This window comes from Anser brachyrhynchus (assembly GCF_964034855.1).
Source record: "Anser brachyrhynchus genome assembly, chromosome: 2".
Lineage (NCBI taxonomy): Eukaryota > Metazoa > Chordata > Aves > Anseriformes > Anatidae > Anser > Anser brachyrhynchus.
Window position 1 is genome coordinate 98,164,820 of NC_137695.1, and position 26,187 is coordinate 98,191,006.

At 37.8% G+C, this 26,187-nt stretch overlaps 1 protein-coding gene across 7 annotated transcripts in view; it reads right to left on the reverse strand.

Moving 5' to 3' along the window:
- Positions 1–26,187, reverse strand: part of CARMIL1 (capping protein regulator and myosin 1 linker 1) — a 202,554-nt gene that overhangs the window by 58,573 nt on the left and 117,794 nt on the right. For all 7 annotated transcript variants that reach the window (XM_080579348.1, XM_080579347.1, XM_080579345.1 and 4 more), the window contains 10 exons: positions 23,929–24,032; positions 21,871–21,948; positions 21,703–21,779; positions 20,688–20,792; positions 15,821–15,890; positions 11,141–11,222; positions 9,688–9,787; positions 9,546–9,600; positions 4,023–4,195; positions 1,462–1,530 (listed from right to left, as the gene is read on the reverse strand). In XM_080579348.1, coding sequence (XP_080435474.1) covers positions 1,462–1,530; positions 4,023–4,195; positions 9,546–9,600; positions 9,688–9,787; positions 11,141–11,222; positions 15,821–15,890; positions 20,688–20,792; positions 21,703–21,779; positions 21,871–21,948; positions 23,929–24,032 — 913 coding nt within the window. The remainder of the gene's footprint in view (positions 1–1,461; positions 1,531–4,022; positions 4,196–9,545; positions 9,601–9,687; positions 9,788–11,140; positions 11,223–15,820; positions 15,891–20,687; positions 20,793–21,702; positions 21,780–21,870; positions 21,949–23,928; positions 24,033–26,187) is intronic.

A 26,187-nucleotide genomic window follows, 5' to 3' on the forward strand; every position in this document is an offset into this window, starting at 1 on the left:
GCATCTTGAGCAACAGTTCTTTCCTACAGAATATTGCTGGTTTCGTGTATTTTTAGGAAGCATATGGCATAGGATGTTCTGAATATGTCTTTGAGATGGATTGCTTAAAGGCTAATTGTTTTCAGCCAACATTGACAGTCCTTCTCTTGCAAGATAAAACCTTTGTTTCTTGTGACTTAGGTTATGATATTATCAATGATTTTAATGATTTTTAAATGTTAGCAGAGACATAAAATGACCTCATCTTACAAGCTAAATAAATGAGGCATCATCTCAACAACGTGTAATGTCAGAGAATTATTGGTAACATTTCTTTTCCTGCTTAGATTATTTGCTTTTGCCTTAGGATGTCTCCCTTCTTTTTTATTTACTTATCCAAGCACTTCAGAACAGAAAAGTAAAGTTGATGCTAACCAGAAAATAAGCATATATTCTTTTCTACCAGACTTTCTCATAAATGTACATGCTATTACTCTCTGGAAATGTCTGCAAGCTGACAAATAACCTTTGCAAATTCTTATTCACTACTATCAATGGAATCACTCCAAGATGATTTGTTTAATTATACATCATTTATATAATTTTCCCCACCAGTGCAACTGAATTCATTTTGAAACGAAGTATATTAACTACAGCAGTTTCATAAACCAAGTAACTTTATAAGCTCTATAGAGCTATGACCCCTCCGAGGGTTAAGACGCTCCCGATAGTACTTACACAGTTTTGCGAGACATTTTGTCTAGAAACTAGCAATGGCATATTAGCTTCACCTTCTAAAGAGACCCTTTGTTCATGTCTGAGGGATTTAATGACGTGAAACAACTGCAACTGCTGCTTAATTTAAATCTGTAATTTTTCCCTCTTCAGAAAAGTAATAATCACATATAAAGAAATGTGATGAGACAGAGAGATGAAAGTCATTTAGCATCTATCACTGCTAACTGCTGCAACTGCGAGAGAGCTCAGGGAAGCAAGAGGACCCAGACCACGGAGACTACAATGAACAACTGCATTTTCTGAGATCATCACTACTAGTTTCGACTTGCTGGGGGAAAGAAAAAGAAAGTCAGACCACAAAGGCATGCTTCAGTAATTTTCTGTTATTATAGACAGCTTCATTCATTGACAAGAATAGAATTTCTGCATGTTACCAACACAAGAGAATGAAGAAAAGGGGAAAATATTCTCAAATGCTAAATTTTAACATCAACAGCAGAACTCAACGGTCTTAATGCTGACAGCAGTGTACGCACGAAAGAGCCACTGAGCCTCTTCTCATCCTTTTGAAAGATGTGAAGTCATGTCTGCCTGTAGATTAAACACGCCGATGCTCAAAAATTGAGAGCATTCAGTATCTTCAAATCACACTGGCTGCAGTGAAAACTGCAGCTGCTCAGATCACTCAGGATCTAAGTGTTTGACCTCTTTCTTCATCAGTCATTCAGTTGCTTGAGGACTTACTTTTCCAGTGCCACAGCTATGTCCTGGAAGCCCTGTGCAGTGATGTTATTCTTGTCCCATATTACAGTTCTGAGAGGAAGAAAACAAATTAAACAATAACAACAGATGAGCCAAATAAATCTATACTGAAACACTGCATATTGAAATAACACAGAGTTGTATGTCAAAAACTGCATAGCGCTGGCAACATTTTTAAAAAAAGTCTCATACGCTAAAAGCTTAGAATGACTGAAGTGAGGGACAAAAATATTACAAAATTGAGTTCCCGTTTCGTCCAAGGGGACCCTGTACTTTATTTTCCATTATTACTATCTAAATATAACTTTTCTAAAACACAGTTAATAGAAAGATTTGGAGATAAAATTTCAGCTTTTTCCAGGAACGGCATCAAAACAAAGTTCAACTGTCTGCCCTGCAGGGCCATACTGAAAACCAAGAAAATTAGAGTACGTGATCAATCTCTGTTCCATACAGGCTGTATCACCAAAGTTGCAGAAAAAAAATATTAAAAAAAATCATGCTGACTGCAGGTCAAAATTTTCAGGCTATTTTACATTTAATCCTGTACCAGCTCGTTGCACAGCTCCTATGATTCCTCATGGAACATAACTAGCTGCCAGTATATACCATTAGGTTAGGTGCATGAATTGCAGCTCTTTTGAATACAAAACTCTGTGATAGGAGTGATAAAGTCTTCCCCCTCCTCCCCCAGTTTAGACCACTCAGGCAGACTGCCTGACAATTTGTGAACACATGTTCAAAGATCTCATTAGTAGTCAGAAGAGACAGTCATGCAGATAATTCTTGCTCATGCAAGAGCGCTAGTTGTAGCTGTTCTTAAAAAAGAAAGACATAAACAAAGAGTTCTGATGTTCAAAAAAAAAAAAGTAGCTGCAGGATTTCACGGGTAGTAACACCCTTCTGCTATTGCAGAACAATTCCTTTGTTTTTTTTTTGAAAATGCAAAGAAAAAGTTAAGGAAGAAAGGAAAGTAGATTCTACACCTACCTTCCAAAGATCAGAAATGTCCAAGGTCAGATATTGGATATTTCTGTCATTTGAAAAAGTACCTACATTTCTACCAGGACATAATTTTATAATATTTTAAGCACAGCCAGTTACCATCGCATTATTCAGTTAGTAATCCTACCACAGACTACAGCTGTAACATTCAGTGTGCTGTGGCACATTTCAGTCTGCCATCCTGAAAGCCTTTAAGGCTTTATTTCTTCAGGTACTGGTGGCTAGTTCAGGTTCATACATTGAACAAACCTTAGCCACCTCTCCAGCATTTCCTTAACATTTTCACTATTCAGTCTGGGGATAGCAAGGCAATACCAGGATCTCTGTATCTGAGCAAAACAGCCAGGACTGTTCTGGAGAATTTCTTATCCTGCAGGGAGCAAACTCTTGGAGGCCAAGCACACGGTGGTCTCTTCACACAGACAATACACCGTGGAAGGTTCATCTGCACAGTCTGACAAGAGGAGGAGTGAGTATTGATTTTCCTGGTGATGGTGACATATTTAGAGGTTCCCAACAAGGTACATGTTGATTGAAGGTTTACCATTTGCTAATCACGTACTGGATAGAAAAAATGTGATACTCTGTAGTCATCAGTGACAGCCATGTGCTAAAAAAACATTGAAGTTGTCAGGTGGATGAAGATGCAGGGAAGTGATGCCAAGGTCCATCAGTGCTAAAGGTGGGGGGAGAGGGAAAGGAAGGGATGGTCCATGATACTAACCCTTTCTGAATTCCACAAGCTCTTAATTCTCCTACAAACTGATACTACATTAGAGAAAGAATACTTTATTTTTATTTCCCATCCAAGTATCAGAATTTTCTCTGCTGAGAAAGCCTCCAATAGAAAAGAGAGAGTAGAACAAGGTGGCTGAGCACTGGAAGAGGTTCCCGAGAGAAGCTGGAGAATCTCTGTACTTGAAGATCTTCAAAGACTGCCTGGATAAGGCTCTAAGCAACCTAGCTTTAAAGCTGGCCCTGCTTTGAGGAGGTTGGATTAGATGACATCCAGAGCTTCATAGCAATGTAATCATTCTTATGATTCCACAAAATTTACAGCTGCCTTATCACAACAGAAAGATACCATCTCTTCAAAAGTAGGCTACTATGAGCAAGAAGACTTAAGTCTTTTTGGAGCTGAAATTGGATGAAAATGGGTTTGGATTTTGCCTTGAAAACAGAAGGAAAAGAAAGGATTGTGCCTGTGCACTATCTGTCAAAACCACATCTTTCTCCCCTAATTGTGAAATGGATGAGCAAATCAAATTCTGTACCTAATCCTAAACCACAAAATACCCTTCTAATTGGATGCAGTTTTGCTCCAGTTTCAGTTCTGGAGATATTTTTGCAGAGAAAATTTCCATCTTTTTTTTTTTTTTCTTTCCTTTTTAAAGAAAAAGGGATGAGAAGCTTTCCAAATAGATACATTATAGCTTGGCTTTTTCCAGTGATCCTGAAGAGAAACAGCTTGATAATATGCCAACAACAACATTATTATTAAGCTATCATATCTTTTAGTCCAAATATGTTTCCCTTACCTGAGCTTGGTGTTTATCTGTAGGGCTTTTGCCAGCATCTTTGCTCCCATATCTCCCATGGCATTTCCACTAATATCCACTTTTGTAAGAGAGGTATTGCTGCCCAAAGCATTAATAATGATGGTGACCTCAGTCTTCAGCTTGGAATCTGCGAGGGACAATGACTGCAGAGGCTGTGGAGCACAGAAAAGGCACGGATAATAGCAACTGATAGCGCATGCACATCCACCAGAAGTTCATGAAACTCTTGAAGATGACACTGAGCATCAACGAGCTATTTCTGTGTTTGCTGCATGTGCTGTACACACAACAAAGTAGGATTCAGCAACTACAGCACAGGTATCAAAGACACAAACAAAGATTAAGTTACACCCTGAAAAAAAGCATTAAGTGACAATGACTCCTATTTTCTGTGTCCCACTAAGTACTGAATACAGCAGGAACCTGAAAAGAGGCAGGACAGCAACAATCAGCTTCACACGACAACCTCTGGTGTCCAGTGAGTTTTGCTTAACCAGCATGCTTCCCTGCCAGTGAGAAATAAAAATACCTAGCACCCACTTCTCTCACTCAGACTGGGAAGTTTACCCCAAGGGCAAATTAGGACCTGAGACATTAATAAAACAAAACCAATTCCTTTAAACTGTTTTATTATTGTTACTTCAAGGAGTGATTTTGCATATCTGCACATCTTCAACTAAGGACATGGGCATTTGGGAGGGAAGAGACAAAAAGGTGTAGCAGGTCTGAAATTAAGAGCAGTAAGAAGAGTATCTAGTAACATGAGTAAGCCAATGGATATTATTCACAGCAACGTTCTGACACCTGTGATTGCAAAATCTTTATGCAGCTTTTTATGCATACACACACCCTCCCATTTTAACCTGAAACTAGCTATTGGGTTCCTGCAAATCACACACTAAAGCCTTCAGAAAACTTTTAAAAACACCTTTGTTAATGATCTTATGTCTTCCCTCCATTCTTAGTGTCCCAATACTCAAAAGCAGGAGCTTAAGAGCTAGTCTATCCATCACCACACCTTGCAGAGCTACCACAGTTGCCAAGATTGTCATTTGTCTTTGCTAATATACAATAGCTCCACAAAACATTTTCCCTTGCTTAAGTGTGAGCTCATATGGAGAAGAGCATTGTCACTATACACCAACTTTTAGAAGACTAAAATCTCCAAAGTACTCATATATGGGAAAATCGACACGTCAGAAGGATGAATCAAAGCAACTAAATTAGGTGCCTGAGGCTTAGATTAATGCAAATAAACCAACTGAGCTATATGTGCACACCTTCCAGGATCCAAGAAGCTTGCATGGCACCTGCTATACAATGGGACTCTAGCTTCCAGACACCACTGGATGACAGGGATAACCAGAAAGTTTGCAACACTAAGAAATGCATTTATAAGTGAGAAAATACATAAAAATTTGGAGGCACAGCAGGTTTATAATTAAAAAGTCTAACAGTAACACGAGCCACATGCTGATTTTATTTTAAATGGAAGTTATTAAATTACTACGTTAATGCCCTTAATCTGTCTATGTTCCCCTGTTTCACTACATTATGTACCCTAAAGAATATTAACATCGCATTAGAAAGGTATTTAGTGTTCTTGGCACAAGTCTGAGAAGACCTCCTGTGACAGATTCACAGAAAAGCAGTACCACACAGCAACCAGACATAGAAATCACCAATAAGTTTGTGTAAGAGAAGTTTCTTCTGTTTCTTTTGTGTCACTTTAGAAAGGGCCATCCTAGGAACTTCACTGGAAATGCTCACTCCCACATATCAGATTTTCTAAACCTCAAATACCTTCTCAGGAAACGATGTCTCATCTCACTTATTCCAACACTCTGACAGAAAAATATATACTTTGGAAAGACTTCTGCACTATGTTCTGCAAGGACTGATATTTATGCACCATTATTACCACCTAAGAAATGTACGTACACGAGAGTAAAAAACCCTGCTATGTTGGCAGTGTCTTTGAAGTGGATGAATTGCTAATTTTCTTGCATAACTACCCCTATTGTTTACTGAATGAGAAAGGAATAACACTTCTGGACTGATTCGGTGGTCAGAATGCGAACTACAATCAGAATGTGACTCTGTGTGATTAAAGTAACATCACTGTTAAACACTCACGAAACTACCTGACCATTACATTTAAAAACAAACAACTAAACGAACAAAAAACCACCCTCCCTCCCCAACACCAAAAAGCCTAGAAACATTTACTTCTTGTAAAATCAGAGTTTTATACTTTTAGCTGGATATTAAGAAACCAGGTGTCTGACAAGCACTACAGTGGCCCTGCTGCAGAAAGCAGATAATCTGCCAATAGCACTGAAGATGTCTTAGAACAATCTTATTGAGGAGGAGGAATTCTTAAAATCACTCAAAAGGCCAATTCTTCAACAGACAGTGACCTAAAAACTCAAGATATTCAGCACTGTAATAATTCTCTGCACCTATGCAGGACTGACTGCCACCCTGAGTAATGCTACACTGCACCTGCAGTGTAACATTCATTTTGGCACGAGGAAAAGAAATGGCACAGTAAGCATACAACTTCAGACACCTCCTGCTATACTAATAAGAACACATTATTATAGACTGCACTGTACAGCACGTAGCCAAATAAAGAATATATGTATTTTTAATCTCAATATTACATTCTTGTTTATATTAAACACCTAGGAAATTTTGCTGTTTAGGTTACTACCATTGTTTTTAAATTGTGTAGAATTACATTTGTGCCTGGCTGTATTTTTTCCAGTTATAAAACCAAGCTATTGATTGTTTAAATCATTTTACTCATGACTCACATTAACACAGCAACAGATCTATTTTAAGCGCGTATAAATACATGAAGAAGCATTTGGCATATGACTGTTTTAGATTAAAGCCTCTCACTCCAGCTTTCCATGCAGATAATGCGTGGTCCCCAGGCTGCACCAGCCTGCAGGCAATATTGATCAAGCACTATGTGTTCTGGGCAACACCATCCTCTGCTCTCTCTGGTTCCATTGTAACTTGTTAGTGTCCTGTGGCAGTCAATGCGTAGTAGTGGTAGAACAAGGACCTCCCCATTTAGGATTCAAAACCAAACATAAATAGCTAGAAACTTTAAACAATTTCCTAAGCCTTGTACTATCTCCAGGTGGAGTGAGGGCCATCCTAGGCAGCTATCTGCAACACATCTTTTTCCCACAGTGCTACACAGTCTGTTCTCCATTATTTAGCTGCTAGGAGATGTTTTTGATTGATTTTAGCATCAGATGAGACAGAAAGGAAACAAGATTCTTTCACTAGAAAGGATTAACAAGAGACTAGAAAATGGGGAGAGAAGAGACAGGGTAACAGCAAATAGGCTACATCCCAAAGGTTAATGCAGGATATGAAGAAGAAACAGTTATTTTAAGCATAAAAAAAAAATCTTTTTAGTGGATTATTTCCTTTCAACATTTTGAAAACAGGAAGAGACTAAAGAGCATGTTTGTGTAAATTAGCTCAAAAAAAGACATGTTGAGTAAGAATTACAGGAGCCCACCTGATTGTAGAGAAGTCAGAAAATGAAACAATGGCTAATGTCACCCATAAGCTGAAAAGAAAAGGAGCACAAGAAGCTGAAGCTGATGAGGCAAGGGAGGGTGAGCTGTGAGAACCATACATCCAAAATTTAGCAGCTACTTTTTATATGACCCGGAGACTTCAAAATTGGAATTGGAAAGTTTTACCTTTGTGGACAGATATTATGAAGAGGATAGTCATATAAACAGAAAGAAACACTGCACATTTGAGAAGAAGGTTTGGATAATGGAAAGAAAGGATAGTGTGTGTTGAAGAGGTATTTTAGGATATCACCTGTATGGGAAGAAATGTTCACCTGCAGCAAAGTAAAAGGATGAGGGAAACTGTGAAAAAACAACATAAATTAAATGTGCTTGTGATTAGTCTGATTTTACACAACAGCCTTCGAGGACAGCTGATAGGAGATACAGGGCAGGACAGAGACAAACGTCCAAAGAGAATAAGCAGATGTTATCTGATAAAATTCTGATGAAATGATACCACTCTCAGTACAGTATCAATAGGAAAAAAAGAGAAGGGGAAGAGAGCCCTGCACCATTCTGTTCAGAGACAGAGTAGAAGGAGGTGGTCACACAACACAAAATTAAAAGGCTATAGTTTGGAATAAGAAGTAATACAGAGATCTACCAATGCGCTTCTTGAAATAATCCTCCATTTAACTTGTGCACACAAGAACTTACTGCATTCATTACTGGTGCTAACTCAATTAGAATTAGCTCTGGTATCCATATGCAGCACTTCACTGTGTCACACAGACATCTCATATTTAAAGAAGAAGGTAAGGAGGTAGGCAAAGAATCAAGAAAAAGCAGTACTACTAATCCCAATTACGAGGGCACAGAGAGGAGGGAGGACTAGTTTAATGAATCATTTCAGAGTAGCGAGAAAAGATGAACACAGAATATGGGTCTAATCGTCTTGTATGGAAGGAGACATCAGAAACCCCTGTAAAAATGTTCCACTGAATTGCAGGGTACAGACACAGATGGCAGGAGAAAATATAAAAGCTGTTAGTGTGGACCATGAACTTGGAGGTGAGACAATAAAGACAACAGGAATAGCAGGTGTCAAGAGAACTGAAGTCTACAGTCAGCTATTTTTGGAGAATGAGGAAAGCAGAGCTTGCTTCGTATTTGCAAGGGGCATGAAGGAGAAAGAAAGGACTAAGAATGATGAATAAAATTTGACAAGTATGAGACCAACAGAGACTCTTAAGACTCATTTCTAGCCAAAACTAGGATGCCAAGGAAAGGAAAGGAAAGAAAGTAAACCCAACCACATAAGTCTTTTGGAATCAGGAGAGGGCACGGAAACGAAAAGAAATGGGCAAGGATCCCAGCATGGCACTGTGAAAGAGTTTTATGAAATTGCTTCTGTGATAAATGTACCAGAAGTAAAGAATAGCATAGTGATTGCTTTACGTGCATCTTCTGATGAAGAAAGTAGTTCTGGGAGATCGCTGCAGTGATTTTGCATTTTGTCAAGAAAAAAAAAAAAAGCCAAACCCCCTAAGAATAGTCGTCAATAAATTGTCCATTTTATTAGCTAAAATAAATGAATAACTAAAGTAAAATAAAATAAAATAAATCTGCTATTTAAGGAATATCACCACCCAGGGAACACTAACATTGTAATGTCCTATAATTTAGACCTAAAGCAAACAAGGCTAAGCATATCCAACTAGCTGGGTTATTTTTTCAACAAGCACAGATCCTAAGACTAAGAAACATTTACCTACATGCTACAAATAATCCAAATTATTATTTGGAAAAAAAAATATACCATGAGATGTTGGATGTCATTGTGCAGGATCATGATCAAATTTTACACAGCAAATTAACACAGTGAAGAAAATTATCAGAAATAGATTGTGAAGGTACAAATACACGTGATGGTAGTAGGCAGAAAGATACTCACTGAATCCTCGTCTTGAATCATCTGAACTAAATTATCAAGTACTGGAGTGAGATTTCTGAGGGAAGAAAAGTTAGGAAGACGATGAAATCAGCAGCTTCTCCTCATTCATTCTTTTGTTATTTAAAAGAAGAAAAAGCCTTACTTGGATTTCATGTTGTTAAAGTTTTTGCCTAAAGCCAAGTGCCTTATCGATCGGTTTTTACTAAGCCAGACTACAAGGGTTGAGAGGTCAGATTCTAGGCCTGTAAAGAATCAGATCAGATTAAGAATTAAAACACTTTTTCACAAAAGTCCCAGACAGGGTCCAATTATTAAAGCTAAATTCATTCAAGTAATTATCAGTGTGCTAATTCAAAGAGTTCTCAAAAAAAAAAAATCCGTTCTTCTATTTATGCAGCTTTTTCATCTGTTTTTCCATGAGAATAAATGTGTTCTCTAAAATGAGCCTTTTAAAATACTATCCTAATTAGCCATTGAAAGCATCTCTCAGACAGACAGAAGGGAAATGTAGTCCCTTATCCACAGTCCAGTCACCCAAGGGTAGGTTCCTTGCGCTGTCAGGCAAAGTTCCTTTGAGGATTTACAAACCATGCTAATTTCTATTCAGTCTCAGCAGAGCTGTGTACCAACAAGCTCTCAAAGCCTGCAGGTTTTAAACAGGCTATGGATAAAATGATGTGAAGAAACAATGCAAACTTTATGCTACTCCTGAGGAGGAAAAATAACTTGCTGTGCTACTGTGTTCCCAAACACTAGTTTGGTGGAACTGAAGAGTCCGTTAGTTAGATTACTGAGTTAGGATCCACGTTCATGAGATAATTTAGATATTAAATACCTTTATTTATTCAATCTCTTCACATAATTTGGATGAGTACCTCCTAAAGCTTTCCACCTGCTAATCCCACCATTCTGGTTTTTCAATTTTACTGAGAACCATTTTCTGAAATAATTCCGTATTTTGCTGTCAGAGAGGCAAGCCCAGCTAAGCGAGTTCTTCCATTCCACATATCTACAATTGGAGTTTGCAAGACAAGAAGCTAACTAGTATTTCTAGCTAGGAAGCACAGAGCCTACAAATCAACAACGGTCCAAGACTTTTCCAAACATACAAGTAGGCTTTCTATGACCTGAAGCTGGTTGACCACATGCTCTGAATTTCCTTCTCTTGCTTCTTCAGTGTCACAACCTCAGCTTCACTCCATATCTGGTCTTTCCTCTGCCTTTCTTTTTTCACTACACTTTCATTCCCCATTTAGTTTCTCATCCTCTCTTACTTAAACCCACTTTGAACAAAATACTGCAGATTAACATGATGCTTGCTGCTCTCAATTTCTTCTGCTGTGTTATACTTATTTCAAACGACATAAACCTCTGAGAGTAGAGTTATTCTATTAACATTTCTTTTACACTTTATAACAATGAGAGTCTTGGTCTGAGACTTTTCCATAACTTATATGGCAAATTATTATAAAGCAAGAGCAACCAGCCTTGATTATATTGGGAGCTGAAAATAATATAAATAAACATAAAAATAAAATAAACATATCTCAGATTTGGGACCTGCATGGCCCTCCATTCCTGTTCTGTATACTTACCATTGTCTGAAATATCTAGGCTGGTGATATTGCGTATTTCTGCTATGCATCCTTCCAAGACTTGTGCACCTCCCGATCTTAACTAGAGACAAAACATCAACCGTTTTTGCAAACTAGTTATGGTTTCAAGATCACACAGAAAACAGCGGTAGGAGCTTTGCGAATACAGAGGGCACTACCAGCAGCAAAAACAACAGCGACAAGTTATAGACATCAAAATGACTGTGCACACATTGCTACTGTTCTCATCCTTCACTCTCACTGTTTGCATATAAAATGAGAAAAAGGATTCTCTAGCTTTATTATTCAGCATTTATATCAGGGAAAGATGCAAGTGGTGCAGACAAAAAAAAAAAAAAAACAACTCCTTTAGCACTTGTGCTAAGCAGTGACTGCAGGACTTTGGTGCAGGTTCTCCAGGACATTTTTGATTTCCAGAGAGAAAAATGCTTGTCCCAGTAAACAAACATGCAACACTATCACCCTTGAGTTCCACTGCAGTCAAGTCTTATAGCAAAAGCATGTTGCAAGCTTTATGTTATAGCAAGCACAATGGCCAGATGCCCAGTTAAAAGACGAGAAGCCAAATCAAAATCAATGAAATTATGTTTCCCCATCACTGAAAAGAACTTTAAAATAATCCCATTCTAAAATGGTCACAAAACACCATAAACAAGAGTAATCAGTAATTTACCTTATGTCTGACTTTAAAATAGGAATAAAAGAGAAAGCCAACAACAAAAATGCCTACGTGTAAGGTATTAATATATTGTTAATCTGAAATACTAAATAAATATAAGAGAAATTTCAGGATTGAGTGAGAAAAAAAACGAGGTAGCCTAACGGAAAATATTAACGTTAAGAATCAAAGTTATGATTGAGAATCAAAGTTATGAAAACCTACATTCTTAGTTACTAATGTTATTAAATTGAACAACAGAACACAATTTTTCCAAGGAAGCAAAAACATTTTCTTATTTCTTGCAGTTACACAAGCTACACAAAATTTATGTCACTTTATCATCATCACCCAGAAAAAGACTTAAGCAAAAGAAGGAAAAAGTTCTACTAAAATTCAACTTTTACAAGAACATTTTCCATTTTTGCTTTCATTGCTTCAAAGTAACACAAAGCTTTTTCAAACATTAAACAGCCACTCTACTACCTGCCCATAAAAAATGAGTAATATTTCACTTAGTTCATTCACTTGACTAAATATCCTGAACCAATCTGATGACATTTCTGTAAATAGTCTCTTTTATCAATGCTATAATTAAGCAACCTTCTGGGAGTATTTTCAATAAGGCCTCGATTTGGCACTTTTTAGAAAGTTCAACACTTGTGATTGGTTAGCAAATAGCTCAATAACTTGGTCTGAGCATTTTAAGAACAGCAGTGGTTAAAGACAACATATAAACCGTAAGTCACTTCTGGAAGAGTAAGGGAATATAAGATGCCCTTCCCCTTCTGCATAAAACAAAGGCTACTTAGCCCTAACTTCTTTAGAAGTTGAATTAGAAATCTGTATCTGGGCCAAAACTAGTGCAGTTTTAACTCAATGTTGTTTGTGTAAGAGCATTTGTAATACTTGCTGGCTTTATGAATGCCAAAATCATTCAGTTTTGCTCTCTGATTCTCTCACAGAGTCGCCCACTACAAGACAACCATTTCATACAGACTGCCACGTCAATTGTTGCAGCATCTCTGGAACTGGCAGATTATACGTGGTCTTGTCACAGTTAAAAAGGTGATTTACATAAAAACTATTTTCACTGTGTTACAATTTGGTTTTCACTAGAGCCAAAATTCCAGCGTGCCCTAGAAAAGACATACTGAACTGTAAAGAATACTAAGATCTATTTTAACAAAAATATTTTTATAATATTTGTACTAAAATTTCAGCATTTAAAGTTAGTTTCTGTGACAGAAATTTTCATTTTAAGATAATAACGATTATCTATCATCAAAAGGATTGTTTATGGGTATGGTAAAACGTCTACCCACAAAAAGATGTACATATATACTTCAACTGTTTAAGCGGACAACTTTTCAGAAGCAGCTTTCAATCTTGTACTGATAACACAAAAGAAATATCAAACGTTCATTGTGTGCACATGTTGATATCTATCTAATCTGAGGGTGTGACGGTAACTACTTGACTTTTAGGATCAGATTTTATTGCAATTGTATTAAAATCATATATATAAAAGGAGAGATTAAGGGCTATATGAAGGGCTATATGCCAATGAGGACTGTGATACTGAAAACAAAAGTGCAACATCTCCTATATGACACACTTATGAGTCTACAAATACAAATTTTTATTTAGAAACTGTAGAACAAGCCCTTCAACAGTTAAAAAAGCCAAGTGTGCTCAAAACTGTGAGGCATATGGGAAAGGGAAACAAATCTGTTTATCGATTTAAGAATTAAGGTAAAGCATGGAGGGTACTTACACAGTGACCAAGCTAAGGGAAGCAGAAGGGAAAAGAGTGAAATACATCAGTGCTGAGCAGGTAGAAATAAAAATGTAATTTTCATAATAAAAAATAATAAAAACAAACAAACAAGCAATATAAAATGATTAAGCTTGGAATTAGTATATCAGAAAATTATGGGAGCAAATTAAAAGTGGTGGGAGAGGGAAGGAACCAAGATTTATCCCTCCATAGTTGAGTGCAGCTTGCCCGGTGTAGGAAAGAGGGGGGCAAAGCTGAAGTGTCAGCTTTCTAGCCTCCAGGCAGCGTGTGCTTGCAGGAGCAGAAAGAAGTGCAGGGCACCAGCTCCGAGCTTCCTACTGCTCTGCTCTGGGTGCAGATCACCCTGTCTGGCTCACAGCAGGGCCGGGAGAGGTGGAGCAGAGGCAGGAGGTGCTGGGCCATGGAGAGTACTCCCAGCTCCTGACACATCGATCCCTCTGCTGGTGGAAGCGTAATTTCTTCTTTCCAAAGCACGTGAGAATGGATAAAGCTCAGTGATGTGAAAAAAAAAATGTTGAGGGAAGGATCTAAGGAAGCGCTGGTGGCTTGGAGGGCCCAGCTACAGACCGTCTCTCCTGTGTATTCCCAGTTGTCTTCGGAAAAAGGCTGCCTACACCTAGCAAGTGCTGAAGCAACCAAATCACGGAGGGGAACGCAACATCTCGGGCTGGGTGTGATTCCTTCCTTTCTGCTACGGCAGTCAGCCACCACTGCTTTTGCTTTGGTGTCCAGTGCAGCTAATGACTCCCCCGTAACCCATCCTGGGAGCTATTTAATGAACGGCACTCAGTTCCAGGCCCAGCAGACGGGCTTAAGCCTTCACTCTTGTCAGCCCTGCTTGATTTACATGCTAATTTATACTCTCATTACCTAAATATGTGTGCTATTTATTTATTTATTTAAGGTTATGATTACAGGACTCCATGTTTATTACTTTAATTACTCCTCCCTTCTTCTTACTCCCTCTGAAAGAAACATTATCATCCTTCTGACCTATTTACTCAGAAGTCAGAAGCATGAATACCTGACTTGAAAGCTTTTCTATTTGGAATTTACATGTAATGTTCTTCAAAGTAAAGCCATTTTTTAAAAAAGTATAAAATATCAAAAGAAACTATGAAATGCATTCACAATTATTTATTTTTCCTTTGTAAGGAAATTAAGCACAGCAATCAACCACGAACCTAAGGGAAGCATTACTACACTTCACCATGTCTACGAAATTGCGTGCTTTCTATTTAAAGGGAAACCATTGCATTTAAAAGGCACTACCAGAAGGAGCTAATACACAAGTGATAGTCCTGGAAAGATCTGCCTAACAAGAGGCTTTCTTTGCAGCTTAAAAATGAAAGGGTGGCCACTCAGCTCCGGAAGGCCAGAGGTAAAGCTTCATGTTGGTTTTGGTAAAAGTCCCCAGTTCTCCATGTAACTTTGCCTCACTAACTCCCAGGATCTTGGCTGATTTCTTGTTATAATCTGTAGCCATACAGGTATCATCCTGCACCAGTGTGGACAATCCTGAGAAACAAAGTGCACAGCAAAGCACAGAGAAGCAAGAGGAAGCAAGATAAAGCAAATCAAGCTGCTGCTTCTTCTTCCTTTTTATTTTTCATTTTTAATTGATAGTTGAAATAAATAAAGCCATTTGTGCAATGCCTTTTAAATTAATGGCATGCTTCAATCATCTCTTACAAAAGTTCCCTATTGGCCTGAATTGGTTAATTGATGAAAAAAGCAGAGTTTTTCCCAAGATTTAAAAGTGAACCTGCAGAAGAGGATTCATGCCTCCAGCACAGACATTTTGAAGGAAGACATTCAAACCACAGACACACCTTCAGGGTATGCACCTTCCCGTGACCCATTCCAATCTGGGCACCTGGAAAAATCTTGCTCTGGGGTCCCCTATAATCACAGCCCCAGAGGGCAGAAGCTGCCCAGCAGTGAACAGCACTGCTGGCTCAGCATCCACAGTTGCTACTGCAAGGAGCATGTTGCCAGTGAGATGCTGCAGGTGCTCTGCCCTCTTTATTTATGACATAGCAACACACAGCAGATCACTTTACCATGACAGCTTATCTGATTTCTACCTTTCCCGCAACTTCTGAGTGGAGAGGAAGAACATCTAGCCCAGTGGCTTACATGACAACTCTAATTCCCCATCATTGCATCTTTTGAACACATCCTAATAAATAATCCTTACCTCACAGCTACTGAGATCTAAAGACACCTCCTTCAGATTGTGATTGCAAGCCAGGCCTAATAAAAGCGCTCTGAAAGAGATCAATAGTAGAACCAGTTTTTTTAAAAAAGCAGCTTTACAACATCATCATCATCTAAGTAATCACAGGTTAATACACCTAATAATGCGAAGAACCGTTTCAAAACAAAACCCCATCAGCTGAGCTGTTACTTGTTCAATGACAACGCAGTACAAACCTGCTGTGCCACACTATGAACACCCCAGCAGCATCATAAACTGCAAGGATGCAATGCAAAGAAGCAAATTGTAAAACTAATTCTAGATCAACATTTAACAAGATTCATCTCAGATGATTTGTCTTCAACATATGCTTTAACAGAACATCAAATGATTACAAAAGGAGCGTTCTATTTACAACCATACTGAGTCTCTAATTTTTCAAAAAATCACCAAAAAATGTGCTTTTAATAAATATAAGGGGCACTGCAGCCAGCCATTTCAGCCAGGCACAATGCCTATTAACACTCAAACACTGTATCATGTTGAAGTCTCCTTATCTGCATCCCTATAAATATTTACAGATTTCTAAATGATACTCCCAAACAATGGTATTCTTCGTCCTTAGGCAGAATGGCAAACAAGCGTAGCAATGACCAATTAAAATCTTCATAAAATCACCTTTAAAGCCTTATAGAAATTTGTTTCCACATACAAAAATTAGCAATAATATCATGTTCCTACTAATACTGTCAAACCAGCAAGCGAAAGAGTAAGTGTCTTAGAGAAGGAACAAACACAATCAGTGTATACCTTCTAGTGTTTTTAGAATAGGTGCTGCTTTGAATCAGTTGTTGAACAGAGAAACAGAAGGGCTTCCTTCTCAAGCTTCATTTCAGCCTAACAGAATCCAAACTACCAATGCATGGATGTAAAGAAAAACAATCAATTTTGCTGAGCTGTTTGCCTGAACGCTTGCTATGTAAGCAGCGTGTAAAAGCTGCACTTAAAATGCCTGTTCCAGGAAGGTTTTTCATTTAAACCTATTTATATCTGTCCTGCAGGTATAAATGATGATCAGACCTTTGCTGTTAACAAAGGAGAGTGTCTTGTGCTTATTTACTTCCTAAGCTATGAAAATACAGACTTGAAGAAAAATGTGGAAGCTCTGCAACAGTTTTTACAATTTTTTATTAATTCCCATCTGTATGTCCTTCCTGAGCATAATTTTATGCAAAATTAGTGTGACTGATAACTTTGCAAGTAATTCCCTTAACATTTTGAGGGAGGGAGCTTAAAAAATGCAGTGCAACCATAAAAAAACAAACAAAAAACTTTTTTAAAAAAGAGACACATTGATGCTTCAAATATGCCTTCTTCAGAGGAAAAAAAAAGTCTTTTTCCCCCCTAACCTCTTGGCCTATAAACTCATCCTAAGAAAACCTCACAATTTCTCACTTCTTTCTCCTGAAACAGCACCACCAAACAAAGGCACTGAAGGCAGACATATCTGTACTAAGTCACTAAGTTGAAATCACACACATAGCAATACTTGGAAAGGTCTTGTCAACTGTGGTGCGTGCAGAAGGCAAGAATTGGCCTTGTAATTACAATTTGGATGAGAAGCATATCAGCAACTTGTCTTGTTACAGCCCTGACAGATCAAAATAAAATTTCTGGCAACGTCAGTAAATGAACAAAAATGCCAACATATATTAAAACAAGGAAAAGAGCATATAAACTACTTGATCTGCTTAAAAAAAAAAAAAAAGTGCGATGGAACATAAACTATATTAAGTATGTATAAGAACTAAAAGCAGCCTTTCTCCACCCACTAAATGGCATCCCAGCAGCACAGCTTTATTAGCAACCTTCTTCCCTGAGAGGCTTGGCTTATATTAATAGGCCCATCGCTTTACAAACAAGATCATCTCCCTCCCTGAGCGCACTGATTAACCAATATCATTAAAATCACTGAGTCAGCAGATGTGATTAAATACACTGAAACTTCACATCTAAAGGAAGTTGATAAGAAAGGAATCAAATAACAAAATCAATCAAAGCAATCAGGCAATAAATTAACCAATTTATCCCCAAAAAGGAATCTGGGACTCGCTATGTCAGCTATCTCCATTTTTGCTTGTTGGTGTTTGTTTGTTTGTTTGTTTGTTTTTGCCCCCCAGAGGCAAGCTTCATATTCAATCCTTTACTCCCCTCTGACTTCTGATTCACAGACACAAAACAGGAACTTCTTTCTCACAGGACAGTTACAAGGCCCAAGTTGTCAAATGCTTTTTGACGTGCACTGATCAAAGATGCTAAAGAAGTACTATTATCACACCCCGTATTAATTTTCCTTCTAGAAATCATCCTTCATCTGCTATTGCAGTCTTGGCAATGACAAGTAAGTCTGTCTGAAAACCAATGTTTCAATCTTCTTGTCTTTAACACACCCCATGATCTTGACTGTTCTGTAGAAGTTTTCTAGTTTCTTACAGTTTAGATGAAAAGGCTAAGCAGCTGCCCCAGGTTATATGGCACATCCTCAGTCCCTTTAACACCAAATTAACTTCAAAAAGATGCTTCTGAAATGTATTAGTCAAGCCATACAGGGCTGCTTTAAGAGGGAAAGCAAGGTGTGCTGCAGATCGTATTTCTCTGCAGTGTTGAGAGATACACTCAGCTCAGACTGAAGAAATGCTCAGGTCAGAGAAAAAGCACATCGAGGAAAGTACCAAACAACATTAACAGCTCCCTGTTAACCCCTAGGCAGTGATGAACATTGCTGTCAGGGCAAAACAAATGAAGCTCATGGCAAGTTGCCAGCCAGGTGAGTGTGGATGGATATTCTGGGGGATATTCTGAAACCACCTGTGTCTAGGTGGATTTTGGACAGATGCTCCTTCCTGGAGCTGTCTGTGCTAGTGATGCAGGTTACTGTTCTCAGCTCACTCTACGCTACTTACCGCTTTCTCTTCATTTCTACCAACAGCACTCATGCGAGTAACTCCCTCTAACCCAATTCAGTCAAACTGAACCAGATTAGCTTAAACATTGTCAACAGAGTAGCTTCTTGCTGAAAAGGACTAGGAAGATCTCATGTTTGCTGCACAATTGGCAGATCAAGTATTTGGGATATATTCATGCGACACCTTCCATGAGCACAGATAGCTGCCAAAACTCCTCACACCACAGGAGATACTCAACATGCCAAGGAGTAAAGCTGAATTTGAACCTTAGTGGCTGGGACTTCTCACCTTTCCTGGCCTCTCTAGATATATTCAATGTCCCATAGCATTCTTTTTTTTTGCCTGTACTACTGATAAGATTGACCTATGTATCAGTCACGTACAGCCTCTGTTCTTCCAGCTTCATTAAACATAGTTCCCTGCTGCCCTCCACCACAGAATCAATATCCCTAAATTAATCAGAATCAACCAATGTATCTATCAATAATCGTTTTTCTGTGACCATCAGACCATCAATACTATACCTTCCTAATCTTAGCAAAGTCTAAGCAAGCAAGACTGCAACCAAGAGCATCATACAGAACACTGAAAGATCAGAGCTACAAACACTAGGCTCCTGCAGTAGAATATGGACTTCAATCCATTCCATCTTACTTTGCATCATATTGTGCTGTTCCTATCCAATGTCAGATTGCATTAAGAAAAAATATCCCAAAACAATGCATGTTATTATTTTGAGTGTGGTACTTGTCACTCCTCTCTCCCTTAGCTTCCCCCAAACTTTACTGGAAGTTTTCCCTCCAGTACTCACTAACTCCCTCATCTCTGATTTTGCCATCAACTCCCATTCATTAGTTAAGTACTTCCTTGCTGAGTTATTGCTGACTTCCCTTCCCTGTTCTTCCTCAGGAAGCAGGCTCCTAACCACACAAATATACATATGCAGATATACACACACATGTAGGTATATGCATGTATATGCTTATCGATGTCCAGCTTAGGATGTCAGAGGTCTGTTCCCAGGAATGGTTAGGGAACATGCCTAGATTTCTACTGTGGATACTAGAAATGGTTATATATGTATAAATACATAGTAGCTAACAAGTTGAACCTTTGGGAAAAGCCTTTCTTTAATTCAGCCCCCAAACCAGACAGATTCTGCCAAAATCACAGAATGACCTACTGTGATTAAACCTATCTAGGCTGATCTTGATTTTAAAACACGCCTTTAAATTCCAGGTCAGGAAAGTTCACCACAGTTCATAACTGCACACGTTGCTACACAATTTCCCTCCCCTGCATTACTCTATAAGAAGAATTCCTCTCAGTCATTAGATGGGATCAATGGAACTGTCCAATCCACATAAAATGAACCTGTTATCCACAGGATGGGTGACATACAGAAAAGAGAAGCACTCCTAGAAGCTGCTGCTATCACCTCTCCCACTCAAAGGAGGGCATAGATCTGTGCAATAGGTCTCTCCTCTCAAGCATTGCAACAGCTTCATTTGAGCAATGGTTGTTGCAATACTGCAGCCCCAAAGGAAGGGCACTCACACAAGTACATAATCCCATTTAACTGTGAAGCAAACAGTTTTGTTTTTAAGCCACAAAGTAAGAAATATATCACAAAAAAGTTGATGGAAACAAAACAGCTGTGACATTCACACAGAACAAAATACGATTAACAGCCTTAACTGTGAGACGGAAACAACATTTCTTAACTGTGTGATCATTATGAAACTCACTCTTGGAATATCAATAATGTACAAATGGAAAAATAATGCAAATAAAGTATTTTCCTCTTACATTTTAAATTATATTTTCAATATAAAGCACTCACGTAATAACAATGTGAACTAGGTTTTAGGCAACGGGAGAAGATGAAATTAAATTCTTACTTTAGAGGCTCAGGAGGGAGTTTTGTTCCCGACAGATTAATCTGCATCAAAGCAAGTGAGCTGCTGAAAAACTGTTTGAAGGAGGGAGGAACTTCTTTTCCTTTTCTGAAAGTAAATAAATTAATTAAGAAGTAGTATCTACATATTCCTCATTCCAATAAATAGTGAATGCAAGCTGTCAGAATTTTAACCATCTGTTACGTGTTTAATTTGCTGTACCTTCAACAACTCTGTAACCAGTGGCTCTCGGTTAACTTGGAAATACAATGCCATCAAAATGTTGATTCAACAAACAATCCTCAGTTGCACTGCTGCTCAAAAGACATTGCTATCTAGCTTTTGTTTGGTGAACAACAAGAAATGATCATTTAGACCTGATTAACAGTGAACATACTTATATCTAACGAGCAAAAGATCAAACAATGTTACAAAAACACTGAAGTTGCCTTTTCACCACTATAAACAATTACTTAACAATGTAGTAGCTTACCCTCAATTAGCTGTCACCTCCAATATGGACTCAAGACATTGATTTGAAGAAAAAGGGAAGCTAATATTACTCTGTCCTATGATGCAAGTACTCTACAAAGTCAGCGTTCAGTCTCAAAGACTTTCAGAGGTACTTCCTCTCCAAAAAAAGCATGAAGTAGGAAGGAAAAAAAATATATTTTTTAACTGTCATCAAATCATGAAAAATAAGTACTTTAAAAAACAAACTTAAAGAGAAGTCAAGACAGACTTCAAAGCCTGATATTATGACAAAAGATGTATATGGACGTTCTGCTGCATCAGGATCACAAAAAAAACATATTAGACAAGGTAGCTTATTTTACAGCTGTCTAACAAAAAGTGGAAAGTGAAAGAAAATCTTTTGCTGGGAATAAATAATACCTCTTTTGTAGAGGCCTTTTATAAAGTCTTGTGTTTCTTCTTAAAAAGAAAGGTGCAGCACAAAGCCAAGAAATTATAAAGCAAAATTTTGCAGAAGTTGAGAGAAATGACATTTAAACTGTACCTGTGAGAAAAAAGCGTCCTAGAGAGGCTAAGGACAGCTAGATGCTGAAGACATCCACGAAGGAGGGCTCCACACACCTGGTTTAAAATAAGGAAGAGGGATTTTTCTAAGGACAGAAGGTGGGCAACATTTCCTTGCTATTTTAATCTCCACAAAAAACAGCATTACCATATCTAGAGCACACTCCGTGTTGGATAAATCCAGATGGACAAGGGCATTTGGTTGGGCCAAAAAATTGTACAGGCTCTACAATTAATGGAGAAAAAAAATGAAAAAAATAAATTATCAGTGTTACTTCTGATATTATGACACAGATTACTGTATCACTACTTCTCAAATACATTTTAGGCTTTTCTTATAAAATTGCACTAGAAGAGTTGTGTCTGAAACCTCTTTTCACCCAATCAATACAACCTGTTTTACTTTTGAAGGCTATAATTTTTTAGGAACAACAGGAAAAAACAGTGCCCAGACCACATCTGCCAAACAGTAATCTTAATGTACTTAATGTGAGTTACCTTGTAATACACTTTCACAGGAAATGATAATTAATTTAGTTATAAATACCTTGGAATGTCACTCAGATTGCCATTACATTTCAGAAAGGCTAATTGGTATGAAAGTTTATGCTAGACCTTTTAAGCATGAGGGAAGCAACTTATTTGCGTCTGAAGACTATGATTAATTCTTTATATCAGTGGTGCATTAGAAGTTTAAGGCAAAATACAGAACAAGTAACCTAATAATACACTTAATATCGATTAATTAAGTACTACATAGACTACGTCATGAAAATGTTAATGTACATAAAAGTTCTTACTATAAGCTGCTTTATTGCATTTATTTGTTAGACTCTCAGAACAATAAAGAAAGAAAAAAGGTATGACCTAATTCACAGAAACGTGGAACACAACTCCACATGACGTCCAGCCAAACAGAGAATGTTCAACATTTCTAAAATAGATTCATCTTTCTAAAATTAGGTCATTTCGCCCCTATACCTAACCATGCAAGAAAGGTCCCTACTCTAAAAATCCCTGTGCTTCGCTAGGGTTTATTTTAAATGCCAAATAACAGGATTTCTTTGCTCCCATTGGAAAACTGCTCCACAGATTAAGAGATCTCAGTATTAAGAATCTTTTTCTTTGAATCAACTCTCTGACAGACTAAGAAAAGACTTACTATATTTATATTCCTTAAAATATAGTAGGTAAACATCAGATATCTTTAACCATTCCCTATAGAAGTTGTGCATGGTCTTCTCTCTTTGAGAATAATTCATTGTGTGTGTCATTTAACTATGTGCTACCTTTTAAATCCTCTTGTCCCGCTGAAACTTTCATCTCATGTCTGAAAAGACTAGTTCTTTGAATGTGTTGATGAATCTGAAACTAGTAAGATTTGTGAAAAAAAAGTCACACAAAAGTCATAGGCAGATAAAGTCTAAGGACTTTAAATGATCAGATTGGGTGCCTCCAGTGTTGCATATTTTAGATGCTTCACACTTAAAGAACTCAAAAACTGACAGTTACATTCACACAACTGTTGATGTAAGAGAGAAGTATGGATGTCAAAAATATGACTATCACATATCAAAAAAATATGTGATAGTCAAAAAACAAATACATACAAATTGAGAACTCAAGTGTTTTTTGTTTTGTTTTGTTTTGTTTTTACACAGAAAATAGAGCTGCACCTCAATGGCAACTGAACTAAACAACAGAATTTCAGAAATAACTAAGTTTGTTCAAACAATCATGCGTTTCAATAGCATGTGTCAAGGAGATGCACAGATTTATCTATACAGACAAAAACAGACAAAACCAAAAATGAATCAAGTCTTTCCTAGTCAAAAGTATTCAATTGCTTTTAACCTTACAATAAAAAAAATGTAATATACATCACTAAAAAGAAGATGAATCTTTTTAATAGAACTCATAGAGCATGCTAAGTCTACTGAAACAAGCAACTCACTTGCAGTTTTCTCATTTATCAGTAAAAGCCAAGGATTAAAAGCATGAATGGATTATGGGGATCTGTTTAGTTGCGTGGGGAATTTAAAACTTCTGAGTATGTACTGAACAACAGAGATCAAAATATTTTCTACCCCTACTAAAACTGTACTGAAATAAAGGCAAAAGAGAACCTAAATAAAATGGCTTTGCTCTTCTAATAATAAATTAAAACATCCTTTCATTAATTCACAAATAAAAAGCATGTGCTTACTGAGAGATCATCCCCACGGAGAGCATTCCCTGAGAGGTCAAGATAGACGAGCGTGTTCGCTATCAGCGAGTTGGCACTCAGTGACTGGGAAAGGCTATTCACCCCTGAAAAACAAAACAAAACAAAAAAACAAACAAAAACCAACAACTCAGTATCCAACTTCTCCAACGCCATATCCTGCAAGAGCACAGTTTCAATGAACACAGTCATACATAAATGTTTAATGACCTCCTGTTACTATCACCATACTGCAGCAGAGGAGGACAGATCACCTGGGAGATACAAGACCTGTTTTTGCCTGGGCCATGTTTCATCATCTGCCTTGGAAACTGAGTGATCTCTGTGCCTCTGATAAAATGGGCCACAGTGTGTTACAGGTCCTGGATCCAAGGAAGAAATATTTTTGCCATGTCTACAGCGGCTTTAACGGTGCAACCATATCTTGAAACAGGTTTTTAAAACAGAATTTACATCATAATGGTAAGGCAATGTCCTCTCTCAAAAAATAACATTTAGATAAAAGTATCTGTGGAAGTAGATTAAAGTAGCTGTGGAAGCCCAAGTACATTAACAATTATAATTTGCCCGAACTTCAAAAGCAACTGACAAGACCTAGAAGTTAAAAATATTTCATTTATGCATTTGCCTGTAATTTCAGAAAAACAGCTAATTAAAATATCAAGAGATGCATTAAGACTCACTTCCTGTTGAGGAAAAATACATGTTTTTCACATTAAAATTAAAAAGCTCACATTGGGAACAAACCAGTCAGGGCTCTCTTTCCCCCAAGTCCTCCAACTTTTCCAAATACAAATTAGGATGTGGCTATTTCCGTTATCACCATTATTTCTCCGTTATCACCAGTGACAGGACCCATGGGAATGGTGTTAAGCTGAGGCAGGGGAAGTTTAGGCTGGGAGAGGAACATCAGGAAGAGGTTCTTCATCGAGAGGGTGGTCGCACACTGGAACAGGCTCCCCAGTGAAGTAGTCACTGCACCAAGCCTGTCTGAATTTAAGAAGAGATTGGACTGTGCACTTAGTCATATGGTCTAAAATTTTGGGCAGACCTGTGCGGTGCCAGGAGCTGGACTTGATGATCCTTATGGGTCCCTTCCAACTCGGGATATTCTATGATTCTATGATTCTATTTCCAGCAAATCTAACTTTCATCCGAGGGCTCTGTAGCTTATTACCAAGTTCTTAATTTATTGTAGAAGCTTATTGCTGCCTTTCAAGTGCTACGTGTGTAATTCTTACGTAAGTATCACTGTGTCCTTTAGCAAATAAATTGATTTTCTCATAAGTGCCTAGCGAAAACAATGAAGCAGGCAGATGTTTTGATCTACTATGCATTAAAGTGCAACTTTTCAAAGTTCCTGATCAGTAAAAGTGGACTGGCATTCAATAGATGGAGCATATCCACTCTTCACTTAAAAACTATTATGAAATGGATTTACCAGCATGTGGCGGAAGCATCTAGCAAGTCACTGGAAAACAAAATATCTCCCCAGTCAGTGCTCTAGTTTTCCAAGCTTCCAAATATTAAGAAAGACTCCCATGGTAGTAGCGTGACTGTTAGTTTCAGGAGATTTTTTGATACTGAAAAGAACTGCAGCACAATGACATCTTTGCCAAGTCTTGAAACTTTTCTGTTCAGTGTAATTTTTCTTTTATCCTAACATTGCATTGCTGAATCTGTACCCTATCCATAAAGGTAAACAGCAAATTAAAACTTTTTGAAACTTTCAAAGATCTAAAAGGTCTTTTTAACCTCTAGAACTTCTTGCTCTGGATCCACTTTAATGAGCCTCCTCAACAGCATTTATAATCAACACGTAGAAATGAATGTAATGTACTATGAACAGTTCAGCATATACTATTGAAATACAATTCTGAGAATTCAGGAATTGTCACTGACTGGGGACAAAGAACAGCTATCAAACAATCCATACTGCTTATGCTTGTTTCATGTTTAAAAAGAGCCAACTGCCCAAAATCAGCCACATCTTTGAAGGCTCAGTCCAAATGATGTGAATGAGGGATTTTTTTAATTAGCCTTTGGCTCGGGTTCAGAAAATCCAGCTCTGTCTTTGAACGAGCATACTAAAATTTTCCATTTAACCAGAACCTTCAAATCAATAAACTTTTGTTTGAATTTCACCTACCTCGTTCTATACTTTGACAGTAATCTCACTTTCATTTGCAGACAATCTATCATGCTCTTTTACTGCTCTCAGGAGGCTCAGAGTGTTAATAG